Source organism: Peromyscus eremicus, chromosome 12 (assembly GCF_949786415.1).
Source record: "Peromyscus eremicus chromosome 12, PerEre_H2_v1, whole genome shotgun sequence".
Classification (NCBI taxonomy): Eukaryota; Metazoa; Chordata; class Mammalia; order Rodentia; family Cricetidae; genus Peromyscus; species Peromyscus eremicus.
The window spans coordinates 45,399,996-45,417,533 of NC_081428.1; the positions used below are offsets into that span (position 1 = coordinate 45,399,996).

General features: G+C 40.5%; 1 protein-coding gene across 1 annotated transcript in view; it reads left to right on the forward strand.

The window, feature by feature from the left end:
- Positions 1–16,287, forward strand: part of Hhla2 (HHLA2 member of B7 family) — a 45,574-nt gene extending 29,287 nt beyond the window's left edge. The window contains exons 2-5 of the mRNA XM_059277731.1: positions 7,270–7,359; positions 13,113–13,466; positions 14,800–15,063; positions 15,863–16,287. Of these exons, the coding sequence (XP_059133714.1) occupies positions 7,296–7,359; positions 13,113–13,466; positions 14,800–15,063; positions 15,863–16,287 (1,107 nt within the window). The 5' untranslated portion in view covers positions 7,270–7,295. The remainder of the gene's footprint in view (positions 1–7,269; positions 7,360–13,112; positions 13,467–14,799; positions 15,064–15,862) is intronic.
- The last annotated feature ends 1,251 nt before the right edge of the window (positions 16,288–17,538 follow it).

Genomic DNA, 17,538 nt, shown 5'->3' on the forward strand with positions numbered 1-17,538 from the left:
GTCATATACTCAGCTAGGAATGAGTCTTTTCAAGATTGGTTTGAGCCTGCTCTGTCCCTCAAATCTTTGATTTTGATATTCAGTTACAGTTCACTCAGACTCGATATGGAGATACAAGGAGGAGTTTTCTACTTCCTGATTTGAAAGAAGGAGACAGGGATCAAGACAGGAATGATTAAACTCACACTGGGAAATGCGGTGCGTCTGATCTTTCACTAAGCATTCTATAGGTGGCTTTGTATGTAATGCTTTTGACCAGCATAGGATGAAATTCTAATGTCAGAATTGAGTGATAAATGCAACAAATCATGTGAAACATCCTATGTCAGTGTGGCCTGATTCCTCAGCTTCCACCTAATGATGAGCCTCCTCCGTGATGCTTTATTTGTAGGATCTGGGACTGTTCATTGCTTCAGTTGAAATCCTTACATCTGCATTATCAGATCCAGAAAGTAGTTGGTTTTGTTTTTTAAAAAATGTTGTGTAGTAAATTAAATTCTCAATTTTGTAATCTTATAGGAATCCACTTGTGGTCTAGGTTTCTGGAGAGGGAGAAGGCATGCTTAGTTCTGAATATGGGAACCGCTGTTTGATGTTTTTCTGAGTCTCCTCTCTTATATTACCCAAGCCTATAGTGTAATATTCCTTATCTTCAATGCTGATTCCTCGAAAATGGCCAGGGAGCTTTGCCTTCCAGAGACCATCCACTTCTGAGATTCTACAGTTTGCTTTCATTCTTTTGCCATTATCCATCTTTATACTTCATCCGAGAACAGAGTTTTCAAATTCTTCTCTTTTGTAACCTGCTTTTATTTAGCCTTTCTTAAGTGTGCCTCTTATTCGGCTTCCTTGCTGCAGAAATACCGTTTGTTCTTGTCTTCCTACGGAATTAACATCCCGTTACATACCATTCTGTTAAATTATTCAGTGGGCATGAGGGAGCAGAAACGCACAGAAAGGAGACCTTGGCTTTACCCACACATTTAGTGTGCTATTGGCATTATCGACATGTTTTCAAGAGGGAGAGGTCACTCTTTTTAACTCCGAGGCTTCACATTTGCACACACTCAACACTTCTCCTAATGGAGTCTTCAATTGTTTCCCGCTTTTACATGCTTGACAAGGTGCCTGCTGTCTACTTTGTTACCAGCAGCGATTTCCTTTGTCTGTTTTTCTTCCTGTGATTTTACAGCATCTGTGCTTGCTGCAAACAAAGCAACAAAGAAAGAAAGAAAGAAAGAAAGAAAGAAAGAAAGAAAGAAAGAAAGAAAGAAAGAAAGAAAGAAAGAAAGAAAGAAGAAAGAAAGAAAGAGAAAAGAAAGAAAGAAAAAGAAAAACCAAAACCCTCTCAGTCTGACTATATTCCTTCTTTCGAAGAACACTATTGTGGAGGGTTTTATAATTGACCTTCCCCCCATCCCCCACCCCCCAAAGCAGCATTTCATGCATGAGTACATTAGACTCTAAACTGGAAAATGGTCCTTGAAGGCACCGAGCCACATCTGAAGCAGGCTTTATTTCCAGGGACCCAACCTTACCTGGATGTATGAGCAAGTGTTCAGAGGGATCCCAAGTGTGCCCTGCAAGGAAGTGACGTAAAGGCACAAATGCAGCTCAGCAGGGGTGTGACCAGGTAAAGGCTCAGCCCTCACCCTGGAAAGCTCTGGACAGCAGAAGGGGTTTTGCATGAAACCTGCCACTGCAGTAGGCAGTGGAGAAGTGATCCACTTCCCTGCCACTGCTTCCGCCACACAGTCACCACAGTCACCGGCTTCTGAAGAACTTTGCAGTTACCCAAACAGGAAGTAACAGCTGGAGAATTCACATCCGAAAGCTAAATTGATTAAAGCAATTGTAGGGGACCGGGGCAGGCCATTAATTGTCTCCTAATTAGAAAAAGATCAGAAATTAAATGAGTACCTGGCCTAGTTAGGGTTTCTATTACTGTGATAAAACATGATGACCGAAAGCAAGTTGGGGAAGAGAGGGTTTATTTGATTCTCATGAACTCCAGTCACAGCCCATTAACTGTGAATGAAGGAAATCAAGGTGGAACCTGGAGGCAGGAACTGAGGCAGAGACCAAAGAAGATGCTGCTTCCTGGCTTGCTCAGCCTGCTTTCCTATATAACCTACCCAGGTAGTACCACTCACATTGAACTGGGCCCTCGTACATTAATCATCAGTCAAAAAATGCACCATGAGCCTATCTGGTGGTGTATATTTTCTCAACTGATGTTCCTCTTCCCAAACAATTCTAGTTTGTGTCAAGATGTCAAACAAACAAGCAAGGAAGAACGATTTCAAAAAAAAAAAAAAAAGGTACGTTTATTGTACTCAATTTACCAGTCACAGTTGGTATTAACTGTCACTTGGGTCCTTAACTTGTTGGAGGGTGATTAAGAAAAAAAAATCCAGGTCCCAGCTCAACTACCATACTTCTAAGTGTCATCATCAGACCCCAGCTCACTTAGAAAGACCGATTTCAGGAGGTCCTCCACTGGACTCTCCATAGGGGGAGCTGACTCGGAAAAACTCACAGAGATCGCTGTCCCCACCCTCTATAATAATGCAAAGTGCTCACAGTTAAGAGTCTGTACAGTAGAGGCAGAGAGATGGCTCAGGGTTTAAGAGCACATACTGTTTTTCCAGAAGACCCAAGTTTGATTCCCAGCACACGTGCCAGGCACCTCACAACCACCACCTATAATTCCAGCTCTAAGGGAATCCAGCATCGCTGGATTCTGTGGGCAGCAGCACACACACACACACACACACACACACACACACACACACACACACACACACAGAGTAAACAATAGATAGCATCTTGCTTCCTTAGTGACAATCTCAAGAAGTCATGTGTACAAACAGAAAGAAAACTGGAGTTCCTTTGGCTATAGGAAAATTTTGACCAGTGTGCTCTTCCTGCGATTCTAGGTGCTGTGGTCCTTAGAGCTTTCAGCTGAGCAAGTGGCTGTTGTTCGCTTTTCTGGTTACCAAGAAGACCACCATCATCTTGCATCTACTTTCCATTCTTGTTTCATTCCCCTTTTCTTCCACCCTTCTTGCTCTACAAATATGCCTCTCCATCTTCCCCAGAATGCAGCAGCATGGACTCTTAGCCTGGGTTTCCAAAACAAAACAAAACAAAACAGAAATCTCAACCAATAGATCCTAAGGCAACAATGGTACCCCCTAGAGATTCAGACTTTCAGTGTAATGTATGAATCCCCTATGTGGTGGAGCTCTGCTGTAAAACATCAGGGGAGATATTTGCATAGAGAGAAGGCAATCCAGAGTCCTCTTCTTTTGTTCTTATTCTGTCTAAACAAAGTCAATACTATTAAAATCTAAGTAGATGCTAAGGAGAAATCCCCAGGATGCTCCAAAGAGTTTTCCTTCTGTTTCCATTTCTTTTACAAATTGGCTCAGTGCCATGGACCCTGTGGAGAGACAATGACATTTTTAAAAATGCAGAGGAGAAGGAGGCATCCTGGAATCTGCTTTTCCTCAAAGGAACTCAGAAGGTTGACCGGCCCCGAGATGCATGAGGTACAGCTCTTTTCCACAACAGAGCTGCTGACTTGTCCAGCTGGCTGGAGACCAGTACTGGCCCCATGTCACCAACGTATAGGTTCAAGACTCTGGTCTGCCCCCAAGTGATGTGTGGCATCACTGTCATCTGGTGCTGACAGCTTCTACTGCTTTGGTCGGTAGCTGTTAGGATGAGCACAAGGCTAACTAGTCTCTCATCCTTATGTTACAACTGTGGAAATAGCCTCAGCTTTCTCCTCTATCTGACTGCCTTTAGCATCTGGATTCCTTTTGCTCATGTTCTTTCCAGAGGCTGGTTTCTGCTTTTCTCCCTCACATCTGGAATCTAGCCAGAGTATACCAGAACAAGCTGTTACTAACATTTGAACCCTTTTGTAAGCGTGCTGATTGCAGCTTGGACAACCAGCTTCATCCAAGGTAGAAGCTTTCTGCTGCTTTGAGGGGGAAAAAATAAATGTCTAAAAATAAAACCTAGGCATAAAAATAGGGCCAAATACTCATTAACTGCCTCACTTCACTGAATGCTGAAACTCTTTCTATAGTGTTAAGTCAAGCTTTTGTGTACTTTATTCATGGTACTTTATCTTAGATGATAAGTAGGTTACTGTAATTAGTCATTTTATTCAAAATACATGAATTAAATTGTCTCAAGGACCCAATTTTCAGCTCATGCTTATGCTGACCCTTGGACTGGAGTACTTGTGTCCATGAGTCTTTCAGAATCTGCATTATTGGCTGCTCTAGGGGAGGTTGAAGAAGGAGTCCAACACCGAGTGCTTACTGTGCTGGGGGAAGAATTTAAATCTTAGTCTTGGTAGTGGGAAGCCACTGTGGGATTTAATTAGGATAATGTCACTTATGTATTTTAAAAATATGATTCTTGACTGTTATGTTGACAGTGAACTATAAGAAGGCAAGGACAGACAAGGATTATCATCCAAGTATCCAGTTTTAGGTTTACACTTAAGAGACTTTAGTGCTTTGGAGCAGCAGGATGACAAGGAGTGGGAGAGAAGTAGACAGCAGACAAGTCAGTGGACTTGATATGGGGCTTGAAGAACTGGAAGAAACAAGCTTATTTTTTTTCTTTGCTTAAACAACTGGAAGAATTTGAGATCAGTTATTGGGATGAATACTTGAGAAAACCCATGACAATTCTTACCGTTTAGTTTTGTTGAGAGAGGAATGCAAAATAATGAAAAGGGGGCCAAGGCACACACCCCAGGCTCATGAAGATTTTGTAAAGTCTGCAGAATAGCACAGGTTAAAAGACTTCGGCTCAGTGGAGGAGTTTCAGAATCCTTGGTTCCGACAGCATGCAGTTCCACAGAATAAAGGAACTCACATACAGAGGCAGTGGTGGAGAAGAAAGGCTGGAACACTCCCTATTGCCACACAATCAGGACAAGCAGAGAAGAAGCAGAAAAGGACCAAGGGATCCAACAAAAGGAAGAGCAGGGAGAACAGTACCTTGAAGCCAGAGCAGAGTCTTTCGGGGGGTGGAGTGTGGGGTGTGTGGGTGTGGGGTGTGTGGGGTGTGGGGTGTGGAGCCAGCAGTCAACTGTGCAGACGCCACTCTGGGACTGATAACAAACGGTATCAGATGGGAGCTCTTGATGACAGTGACAAAGGCCAATTTTGATATGGCCTACAAAGAGAAAGCCAGAGTAGATTAAGTTGAGCCTGAAAAGGGAAAAATGGAGATAGTTACTTAGGGAATTTTTTTGATGATTATGAAGGGAGAAGTAGGTAGATGCATATACATACTTATACACAGGCAAAACACTCATATAGTTAAAATAAAAATAAGTAAGTCTTTAAAAATATGAGTTTATGGGTTGGGTGGCGGTGGTACATGCCTTTAATCCCAGCACTCGGGAGGCAGAGGCAGGCGGATCTCTGTGAGTTTGAGGCCAGCCTGGGCTACAGAATGAGTTCCAGGAAAGGCACAAAGCTACACAGAGAAACCCTGTCTCAAAAAAAAAATGAGCTTATTAGTTACTAATATTCCCATTCATAGATTGTCATTGTGATATAGTATCTATTAATACTTTGTACATGTAAATGTATTTGTAAGAAGAAATACATCTTATTTTAACAATTAGTACTATTTTTTAAAGTTTTCATTTTAGCAACTATTTTAGCTTTTGCTTTGAAGGGATAGAAGCTAATAGACAACAACTTAGTCCTGTGGCAAACGTTGACCCTGTTAATATTTTAACATTGGTTTTTGTCTTTATTGCTCTTCTGATTTTTGTGTGGCTGTATTTTAATAAAAAATGAACAAGTTTAACAGAAAATGAACACATTTTAATAGAAAATCAGGAAATAATTCAAGTTGAGGAAACTCTTTGAAAAAGTTGCAAATTCAATTATTTCCTTCTAGCCTTTAAAATGTAAAATTGAAACTATAAATTATTATGCTACTGGGTTTTGTTTTGATGGAGGAGTCTAATTTAAATTTTTAGAATAATTCTAATCATTCTAAGATTTTATATCTTATGGCACATTTAAAGTACATTCTCGATTGTAGAATTGCCAAATGATTCTTCAAAATCTTCTAGTGATTTTAAAACAAATTATATGCTATTCTTAAAGACACTGTTTCTCAAAGAAGAAAAATTAATGATAATCCCATCATTCAAGAAAATCAGTTCTATTTTATGTGAAAACATGTTGTGTGTGGACAAGTAACTAATCATCTATATTAGTCACTTGTCTGTAGCTGTAATAACACATCATGACCAGAAGTAGCATGGAAGAAGGGCCATATTTGGGCTTACAGTTCCAGAGGGATAAGTGCCCATCATGGTGGGGAATCATGATAGCAAGTGGCAAGCACAGGAGCAGGAACAGAAAGCTAAGAGATCGTGTCTTTAACCACAAGACCAAAGTGGGGGCTGGGGGCTGGAAGTGAGGCCAGACTATAAATTCTCAAAGTCCGTACCCTACCCAGTGACATACTTCCTCTTCCTCTAGCGAGGCCACACCAAGTAAACCTCCCCAAACAGGACCACTAACTGGGGACCAAGTGTTTGAAAGCCTGAGACTATGGGCAACATTCCTCATTCAAACCACAGGCCATGTATTCTCCCCCCCCTGCACCCCCATTTTAACAGCCACCTTGTGGTGTGCACTAAGGTTGGTGTCATGCTTTAGCTGTTTTTATGTGTGATTATAAATAATGCCACAGTTATCGCTGGCATTTAGTATTGAATTGAATTTGGTTTTAGTATATTTTACTATAAAAACAATGTATTCGCACTGTTGAAAGCTTTATAAATAACAGCTATTGTCTAGAGAGCCACTGCGGGATCACTGCCAAATCCCTATTCCTTCACCAGCCATTTATCAGTGACTAACATACGGCCCACCCGGCTCTGGATATGCAGTCCATCCTTTAGTGTTAACTTCGTAACGTAGATTTGGTGATGGATCCTGCCAGTGCCCTGTATACAAAAAGGTGTGTGCTTCAAACAAAGAACACACAGGAGCATGGTGTTTAAAGTTGCATTATAATTGGGTTTTCTCCTATGCTGCAGGAAGAAGTTCAGTGCCCCTGAACTTACATAATATTGTGTGTAATGGCTACAACAAATTATTTGTGTGAGTGTATTAATAACTTAATCTCCCGGAGTCAGACCCTGTAGTTCTTTCCAGTCGTCTTCTGCAGTTACAGTGCATAATGTGAACGTTTTCTTCTTTTCAGCAGCACGGTTAACATGACCTCCACAAGACATGAAGGCACGGGAACTGCTGTGTTTCTTCTTCGCTATCACACTGGACCCTTGTGGATCTCAAGGTAACTTCTTGTTGTGATACCGGTGTTAGTTATTTGTATCACTTGAGATTAACAATAGCACAAAAAGTAAATTGGCTATAGATTGTACATGCCTTATCCAAACTGTTCCAAAACCTACAACATTTTGACCACTGACATGATACCACAGTTGGGGTATTCCACAGCTGACCTCGTGGGACAGGTACCAGTGAAAACACAGATGAAAAAAAAAATTACTCTTAGGTTATGTGTATAACATGCACACGTACTGTGAGTGGTACTTCAATTGGGGCCCTTCCCCTCGGTTGTCTTACTATGTATGTTCAAATATTCTGAATTTGCAAAAGTCCAAACCAGCTCTGGTTTCAGCTGTGGAGACTCAAGCTGTATCTCTGCCCCCTGGGCACCTTCCTGGGTAATCAGTTTGTGTCTTAGCAGAAACAGCAGCCCAGAAGTGTACACGAATGTTAAAAATCACATTTTCTTTTGTATGCTCTATTTCCAGCTCTCTCTACTGTGTTATCTACTACTAACATCACTAGAAAGGAGCGTTTGATTGATACAGTTTCAGAGTGGAAGTTTGGTACCCAAGCTTGACAGATTTCCAAAGTTCTATCATTGACATTCTTTTTTTTTTTTTAAACCATCATTAACATTTTCATTTTAGAGAATGCCATCTAGATAAAATGTTTTCATAAGCATTGAATCTTAGAAGGTTTATCACACACAGATAAAAAAGCCAACAATAATTAGCATCATAGCAGAAGTACACAAAAGATTTGCATATTGAGCCAACTTGTGCTGTGGAAGGTAAATTCAGAACCTTCAGTTCAGTACAGTAATGGGACTATCACACTGGCCAAAAATGAAATGTTAGTACCTCTTATAGGTCTCAGTTACACATACATTCTGTGTAAGTGTATCATATAATATATATATATAATAGCAAAGCACTTATTCCTTTGTATTGAAAATAATTTTTTTTTTTTTTTGGTTTTTCAAGACATGGTTTCTCTGTGTAGCTTTGCGCCTTTCCTGGAACTCGCTTTGGAGACCAGGCTGGCCTTGAACTCACAGAGATCCGCCTGCCTCTGCCTCCTGAGTGCTGGGACTAAAGGCGTGCGCCACCACTGCCCGGCGAAAATAATTTTTATACAATATATTTTGGCCATGGTTCCCCCTCTCTCATCTCTTCTTAGATCTCATCTCTTCTCTTCCCCCAATTCCCACCCACCCAACTCCATTTCTTCTTTCCCTCTCTTTATAAAACAAACATGAAAAACAAACCAGTAATAATAAAATAATAATAATAATAATTTTATAAAAAAAGTATGAGAAACATATACACAAAAAAATACATTGAAAACACAAAATCAAAAACGATAACATATAAGCAAAAGTCCTGTAAGTTGAATGAAAATGTTCAAACAAAGAAATATAAGACAAAAACAAAACAAAACAAAACATCTCCAAAATACCACTGAGTTCTCTTAGTGTTGGTTACCTGTTGCTGGACACGGGGCCTGCCCTGAAATGTGGTTTATATACCCAGTGAGATTTCATTGGAGAAAACGAATTTGTCCTTTGCCAGTGTAGTCAACTGGATATACTTTCATGGTTAGGGATGGGAGCTTGTGTCCACTCCCCCTTCTCAGCATTCAGACCCTGTCTATCTTGGACCTGTGCAGGTCTTGTGGGTCCTGAAAAATCTGTTATTTTTTTTTTTGGCCGAATAGATATAGAGGGTTTTTCTGTTTGTTTGTTTATGTTTTAAATTATTTACTTATTTTTGTTTTGATGTGCATTGGTGTTCTACCTGTGTGTATATCTGTGTAAGGGTTTTGGGTACCCTGGAACTGTAGTCACAGACAGTTGTGAGCCACCATGTGGGTAGTGGGAATTGAACCCAGGTCCTCTGGAAGAGCAGCCAGTGCTCTTAACCACTGAGCCATCTCTCCAGCTCTGCAGAGGGGGGTTTTTAAATAGCAAGATCATCCAGTTGCCAGGCTCTGCATCTAAATATGGTGTCAACAGCTTTTACAGGTCACTTTGCACACATGAAGCATATTTAACCTTTGTAAATATATAAAATGTAGATACAAGCTTTACAGCTGAAAGTCACAGGTACATAGCTCATCCAATGTACAAAAATCACTTCAAAATAGCTGCTTACAAAGCAGTCATTTAAAAGGCTATAACCCAAACAGACTCTTGAGTGAATCTTTACTTTTTGTTTTATTTATCTTTAAACATTTTTATTGATTCCTTGAGAATTTCACACAATGTACTGTGATCATATTCACCCCTCCAGCTCCTCCCATACCCACTCTTTTCACCTCCTTACTCACCCAACTTGAAGATGATAGTCGAGTGTTATACTGATGTGCGGTTATAGCAACATGTGATTAGAAGTTGTCCTGGTGCTGTGTTCATTTAGCCGAATAATATTTGATTATATCAGTATGTCATATTTTCATTACACAGCCATCAGGAGATAGACATCTAGGTTGCTTCCATTTCCTGGCTATTGTGAATAAAGAAGCAATGAATATTGAAGAACAGATATCTCTGTAGTAAGATACAGTAACCTTTGAGCATCTGTACAGACATGGAAGAGCTGAAACATGTGGTAGATCTATTTCTAGCTTTTTGAGGAAACGCCACACTAGTTTCCATAATGGCTATATCAGTTTTTGCTCCTAGCAGTGGTGAATAAATGTTCCCCTTATCCATGTCAGCGTCTCTCTCTCTCTCTCTCTCTCTCTCTCTCTCTCTCTCTCTCTCTCTCTCTCTCTCTCTCTCTCTCTTAATCTTGGCTATTCTGATCAGAGTAAACCAAAGTCTCCAAGTAGTTTTAATTTACATTTTCCTCATGCTGAACACCTTTAAAAAGAGTTTCTCACTTTAAAAGAAGTTTGTATTTCACCTTTTAAGAACTCTGTGTTTAGTGTCGTGCCCCGTTTTAAAATTTCAGTGTTTATCTTCTTAATGTTTCATTTCTTTGAGTTATTTGTATATTGTAGACACCAACCCTCTGTAAGGTGTCTAACTGGTAAAGATTTTTTTCCGCTCTGTAGGCTGTCTCTTCCCTCACTGATGGTGTCCTTTGCTGTACAGAAGAAGGTTTTGGGTTTCGTACGGTCCTGTTGGTCAGTTCCTGCAGTGAAGCAGTAGAGGCGTATGGCAGCTGGGCTGTAGACTCGGCAGTCACTTCTTTTCTTCCCTGCTACCCCAGGTCTTTTTCTTAGCACAATGCTGCCTCAGAGACTCTACATCTCTCTGAGAAAGAATAATAAAGCATGGCCGGAGAGAAACACCACAGGGGAGCGGATGAAGGGAAAAGGTGAAACAGAGTAATGACCATGCTCAATTGTTCAATCTTAAGCAGTGGTGACAAAAATCCCAAAGGATTTACTCCAATGTTCACAGTAGAAGGTCCTTTCTCATCTTAATATCTTAGAATTCAGAGAAGAAAATACTGTTTTCAATGCCATGATGCAGTTAAGTATATTTTCATTAGAAAACCCTAACTTGTGCTGAGTAGTTTTGACTTTTGAAATTTCACATTGACAATAAAACAACATCAAAATCTGATAAATCAAGAGGATTAGAATTTTACATTTATGTCCAGAATAATATTCCCCCAATCTCATTTGTCTGACTCATAGAGTATTGGGAATGTGGTCCTATTATGACTTGAATGGGAACGGTCCCTCATAGGCTCACATATTAAATATTTGGCTTCTAGATACTAGTGTTATTTTGGAAGGTTCTGGAAACTTAGGAGGTGGGGACTGTAACACATTATGTTGGAAAACTGTCATGTGTACATGTGAGGAGGTGCAGAAAAGGAACCACTGGAAAAGCTGCTCCATAGAATGGTTGGGGGATAGTATTGTGAATAAAAGAGAGAAAACATCCAGAGGCATATGCAAGAGTCCAGAGCAGAGTGAAATGAGAAGTAGACTGAACATGGCCAGGACTATCTCTGAGAGACGGGAAAAGAGCAGGGAAGAATAGTGGAGGAGACAGTGAGGTAACAAGAGACAGCCAGAGAGCAAGGAGATAGCAAGAGAGAATAATAGAGTGTCTGGGCATAAGGAGGATGAGTAGCTGGGGACTTGAGGGGAAGGTCCAGGAGGCTACCACTGACTTTGAATTTTATAACAAGTAGTTGTGAATAGGGACTGAGGGAGCCTGGAGGCCAGCATGAGTTTTGATATGCAACCACATGTACATGTCAATAGAGAGCCATATGTCCCTTTTGCCAGGGGTAAGGGAAATGACTCCTTTTGGAAGATGGGAACTGGTTTCACAAATTCCTGAGGAATGCTGGCTTTTTATCTAACTACTAGGAATCCTTCTACAGTTCAGTGTGAGCTCATTTCTGGATATATGAATGTCCTGAGACCTAACAACATGCTACCTAAACATTTTGAAAGCAGGAGCTGAGACTGTGGAGCCCTGCCTCGTATAAGACTCAAGAATGATTTTAGCATGAATCCTCTAAAATACTGCCCTGAGTCAAGATGGCCACTTGGCTCTCTGTAACAGGGAATACTGGTGGGGAGCTAGCAGATAAACACATTAAAAACATTGTGTTCTTGAGAACAGACAGAAGCCAAACCATTCCTTACAGACATTACTATTGTTTATCCCATGATATAGAAATGCCTCCCGTGGGAACAGGAAGCTGGAAGTTTATCAATGGGAGACTCTCAGTTGAGAACTCCAGCAATGATCTGATGGTGTAACCTTTGTTTACTCTCTCACTCAGGCTGCTCTCATTATTTCTGCTAGATGCTATAAGCCCCTGATGGATGGTGTTTTGCTTTCTGTCTTGGATTCTATCTACCTGCTGCTTGCTTTTTGTTCCTTTTCTTTTGCCTGCAATGTGCTTAATAAAGTCGCCTAATTGAAACCAAAAATACGACTATTGCAGATCATTCTCTAGACTATACTGAAGAGGGTCTTAGCTGGAGGAAGCAGGTCATTGTGGATATCCCTGGGAGCTATACCTCACTTTTGTCTCCTCTCCTTTCCTCTGTCTTCTGTGCCAGATGCTTCTGCCATCATGATGTTCTGCCTCACTCCAGACCTGGAAACAGTAGAGTCATCCAGGATGGACTGAACCCTCTGAACAATGAGTTCAAATAAATATTTCCTTCCTTAGGTTGTTTTTATCAGCTGTCTTCTCAAAATGATGAAGAATCACTAGTGCATGTTCTAAAGCTGAAGTCAATATTTACATCATTTCTCCTCTTGCTCTTCTGCCCTCGTCCTCTTGGGCTGAGGAGACTGTCCTCCAGATTACTGACAGACTGTAGAACCCAGGATTGCCTTCTAAATTCTCCATACACTTATTGACTCAGCAAAACTAATTTCTCCCCAGATTTAGGGCCTTCTGGCTCTAGCAAGCTTCAAAAACTATTAATATTGCAGTAGGTATAAAGGTGACTTCTTTCATGTTCACTCTTTCCAGTACTACAGCAGCGATTTGGAGAAGGACCGACTGTTGTTGGTCACGTGGGTTACTAACTACTATGCTTAATCCTTGGGCAGTTGCCAACCTCACAGTTACTTTGACTCAATTTGACTGAGCAGGAAGATACTCCATCACAGAGTTAGGGCTTGTTGCCAATGACTAGCGAGCCAGGCTCCTTGAGATGTGGGCAGGCTATTCTTCCAGGAGGTTCACTCAGGCAGTCCCGGCATAAGCCCTGACAAGCACCTGTCTCTAATCCTCTTCATTTTGTCTCTGCTCCCCATGTTAGACCTATTCTTTCCAGTCTTCTTCAGTTACCGCAATAGTAATAATGAGCAGCTCATTATTGGAAGATATGATGAAGATGTGATTCTCCCTTGCCTGTTTACGAACGAGCCTGACGTTGTAATTCACTGGAAAATTCAAGATAACACTGTTCACAGTTACTTCAAAGGCATGGACCAGTTGGAAAGACAGTATCCTAGATATGCAAACAGGACATCCCTCTTTCACAGTGAAATTCACAACGGGAATGCCTCTCTAACGGTCAGAAGATTGAGCCTTCTGGATGAAGGAATTTATAGCTGCTATGTGGGAACAACAAGTAGATATACTATGAACAAAGTGGTCCTGAAAGTGGGAGGTAAGTGTGTATGTACACTTTAGTAAGGTGTAATGATGTAATTTGATGTAATTCTGAAACAGCGTTTTCTGAGCAAAATATACTAAGATCTTCCTTTCAAGTCAGTTCCTACAAATATACCCCATTATTTCAATGCATAATACCATAGACAGTGCCCAGTGTGTAATATCTCACAGTATGCGCATGCTATGATTGGTATAACCATTCCCCCCTGTTGGTGGATGTTCAGGGTTTCCAATGTTTTCTATCTGTTGTGATGAATGTCTTTATAGTTACATAAAATGACAAATTATCTGAACTAAAAGTACCAGAAGCAAGATTTTAATATTCCAATGACATTAGCAGCATAAGGACATTCATTTCTCTAGTACTTTTATCAACACTTGTAGCACGAACCTTAAAAGATCTTATTAATGAAAACAAACCTGGAGCCAGGTATTAGAGTGAACGCTGGAAGATCAGAGAAGCAGAACAAGTCACAGCTACCTCACCTTGCCAGTTCCTCAGCTGATCCTGTTTCCTCAGACTGGAAGCTTCTGAGTCATCATCCAAATGAATCTCAGCTGAATTGTGCTGCTCAAAGCCTAAAAGCTTAACCAGCTCTGGTTCCTGGTTTTCACGCCTTATATACCTTTCTGCTTTCGGCCATCACTTCCTGGGATTAAAGGTGTGAGTCACCATGCCTGGCTGTTTCCAGTGTGGCTTTGAACTCACAGAGATCCGGATAAATCTCTACCTTAGGAATGCTAGGATTAAAGGCGTGTGTGCCACCATTTTTTGGCCTCTATATCTAGTGGCTGTTCTGTTCTCTGAGTGAGCATGAGTGCATGTAAGGGTGTTCACATCTAAGGCATTCTGTATAATAGAGTGCTGTACAGCATTGCATGCTTCAGGGGGATATCTTCTAATATATTTTTAAAATTTAATTTTTACTCTTTCTTCCTCTCACTGATTTAGCTGTTTTATATATTGACTCAGAATTGTATGTTAAAAAAAATACTCAAATAGGCTGAGTCAGTAGCTAAGAAGTCCAGAGAGTGCTGTGTGAACTCTACAGATTTTGACCCTATTTTCTTGCTCAGTGAGACCATTAAATTTGTCAGAGAAGGCTACAGAGAGCAGTGATTGTTATTTGTTGTGTAGCCATGTCTATTCCTTCTGTTCTTCCCAAACAACAGAACTCAATCTTAAGCTTCTTCAGTTTTTGTTTGGGTTGAATTTTTCTTTAAGGAACTGAGAGATCTTGTTCATAAAATTTTGCCTTTATTGCATAGGTAGTGATAAAGAAACTAATGGGTACAAATCTTTGTAACTCACTTTTTGTTTCATGCAGCTTTCTACACACCTTTAATGAAATATGAAAAGAATACAGGGATCTTTCTGGTTTGCATTATCCAGAGTGTTTATCCTCAACCACGTATCACATGGAAAATGGACAATGCAAATGTCTCTGAAAGCAGTACAGAAGTAACTGGGTCTCCGGGTCCTTTTTATGTTAAAAGTACACTGAATATTACAGGATTAAATTCATTTTTTGAGTGTGTTATTGAAAATTCACTTCTCAATGAAACATGGAGAGGACAGTGGACATTTGCAGGTAGGTTCCATTGGACTTTCTGTGTAGAGGTGCTATGCCAGAGGCTGGGATAGATCTACAAAGAAACAAGAAAGAAAACCCAACTGCAGAAGGAATAATTTGGTTGCATTGATTCTGAGCATCATTTCCTATTCATAAAATAGAAGTACCTACCTTACTAGGTGAAAATTGAGTGAAAACACTGGAGCTCTGTCCATGAATGTCTGTTTATCTATCTATGTATGGTTTCTCCTCCAAATAGGATTTCCCACCTGCACAGGAATATGTGTCCTTTAGCAGATCATAACCCCTGATTCTCTCTAGTTAAAAGATTTATTAAGTTTCACTATTATTATTGCTGGGTTTTAAGCATTGATCTTTAAAAATATTTTTATTTTACTTATTGGGGGAACACAAATGCTATGTCGTGCACGTGGAAGTCAGAGAATAATTTGTGGGAGTGGGTTCTCTCTTTCCACCATGGGGATCCTTGGGAATTGAACTCAAGTCGCCAGACTTAGCAGCAGGTGCAGTGTTCCAGAGTGATTCTTCAGGTTGGAGGAGGTAAAATCCAGGAGCTTTCCTCCCTGGAAGACCCCATTCCATCACAACATGAAGGTCTAATATAACCTTAGAGGAAAATTTTAAAATAGAAACAGGACAGCTTTTCTCATATGAAACTATACAATACAAATATCAGAAAGTTTTCCCCACAGACATAAATACTGCAGTTTGTATTCCTTCCTAATCTTAAATGTAATTTAGAAAATTTATCCGACAGTTTGGTCTTCACTAGTTTCCTTTCTGTTTCTGTTGTTAGGTAGTCTTTGGATGAATCAAGGTGAATCCATCTCACTTTGGTGTATAGTTGGCAGCAATTTCTCTCTACAAAATCAAGACTTCCGTGTTAGTTGGTCTAAAGTAGAAAATGTCTTGGATTGGCATCTGAATTCTTCACAGGACAGAACTGCTAATGACCTTCACTTCGCATGGAATAAAGAGCTGAGAGATCACCATGACTTACTCAAGACATTGAAACATCTTCATCCTTCAGACAGCGGGGAATACTTGTGTAATGTTTCTTCACCTGAGTATACATTACTCACCGTCTACAGGGTGCATGTAGGTAAGCAGCAAATAGGGCAGGCTAATGGTTTTTGGGTGTTGCAACAAAGGTTTGTTAAAACTTTTCAAAATGTCATTGGTGGAGAAACCCATGAGGGTATTGCTCGTGAGGGTAGGTGACATGCCATTTTTTGATCAAAGTTACTGTTTTGAAATGAAGGGAGATGTGTGCATTTTGGTGGCTCTAAGGTAAATACCTTCAACTCCTCTTCACTGTTGTGTGTAACATACACCTTAGGGTCTTGGTTTAGGAGCTGAGGCAGTAGGAACAGGGGAAGTTAGAATTGGGTATTGCTGGATGCTGGGAAACATGGTAATGTCTGTTAATCTGGTGGAAACAAATGGTATTTGAAGCACCAAGAAATTGTCTGGTTCTGTTCACTTTTCACTACATTCAGTTGCCAAAATTTTTTTGTTTATAAGGAATATTCCTAGTCCACAGACCAGAGAGTCGTGCAATGTGTGCCATGAAACTGGCCTTCTGGTGAGGTGGTTGGCCTCCCCACCCTTATTCTATCACCCTAGCATTGAGGAAACCCTAATAGCTCTCTTTTATCCCTTAATAAGGATATTTGAGATTGTGAAAATTATTATGTGTTTCATGAATTTCTAGTTGTCTGTGTTATGTGGTTTCCAAAGAAAGCTTCATGCTGACTGATAAAACTCCTTTTGATGATATAGAATGAAAAATATAGATGCATATAAAGTTCCTACTTTTTTCCCCAACAAGAGTGTTGGTTTTATGTAAAACGCAGTGATGCCAAAATTCTATTTTTAAAACTGTTGCCTCATATTGGCTTCATTTTGGAGTATAGAAAAACAAATCAGGAAGCATCTGCCTGAAGACTACATATGCCCCATCTCCTTAAGCAGAGATTTAGTTTTCAGTTTACCTACAGTGAAGCATCAGGGCAGTTCCAGCTCTGGAAAAGGGTTTTTTTCAGAACCTTACATCTTCAAATACATCCTGTCCTGTGTGCAGGCAGGTAAAGAGTCTTCCCACATCCCCCAAGAAGAGGCTTGTACCAGGAGTATCCCAGCAGGGAAGAGACCAGAATGAGCAGGCATGGTACCAGGCATGAATTCTTCACTGAGCCTTGGGTTCTTAGTTCCTTTTCTATTGCCATGACAAAACACCATGACCAAGGCAACTCATGAAAGAAAGCATTTAATTTGGGCTGACAGTTCCAGAGGGTTAGAGCCCATGGCCATTATGGCAAGAAGCATAGAAATAGGCAGGCTAGCGTGGTGCTGGAGCAGTAGTTGAGAGCTTACATCTGGTCCACAAACAAGAAACAGAGAGAGAGAGAGAGAGAGAGAGAGAGAGAGAGAGAAGAGAACTTAGCTAACTGGAAATGGCATGAGCTTTTG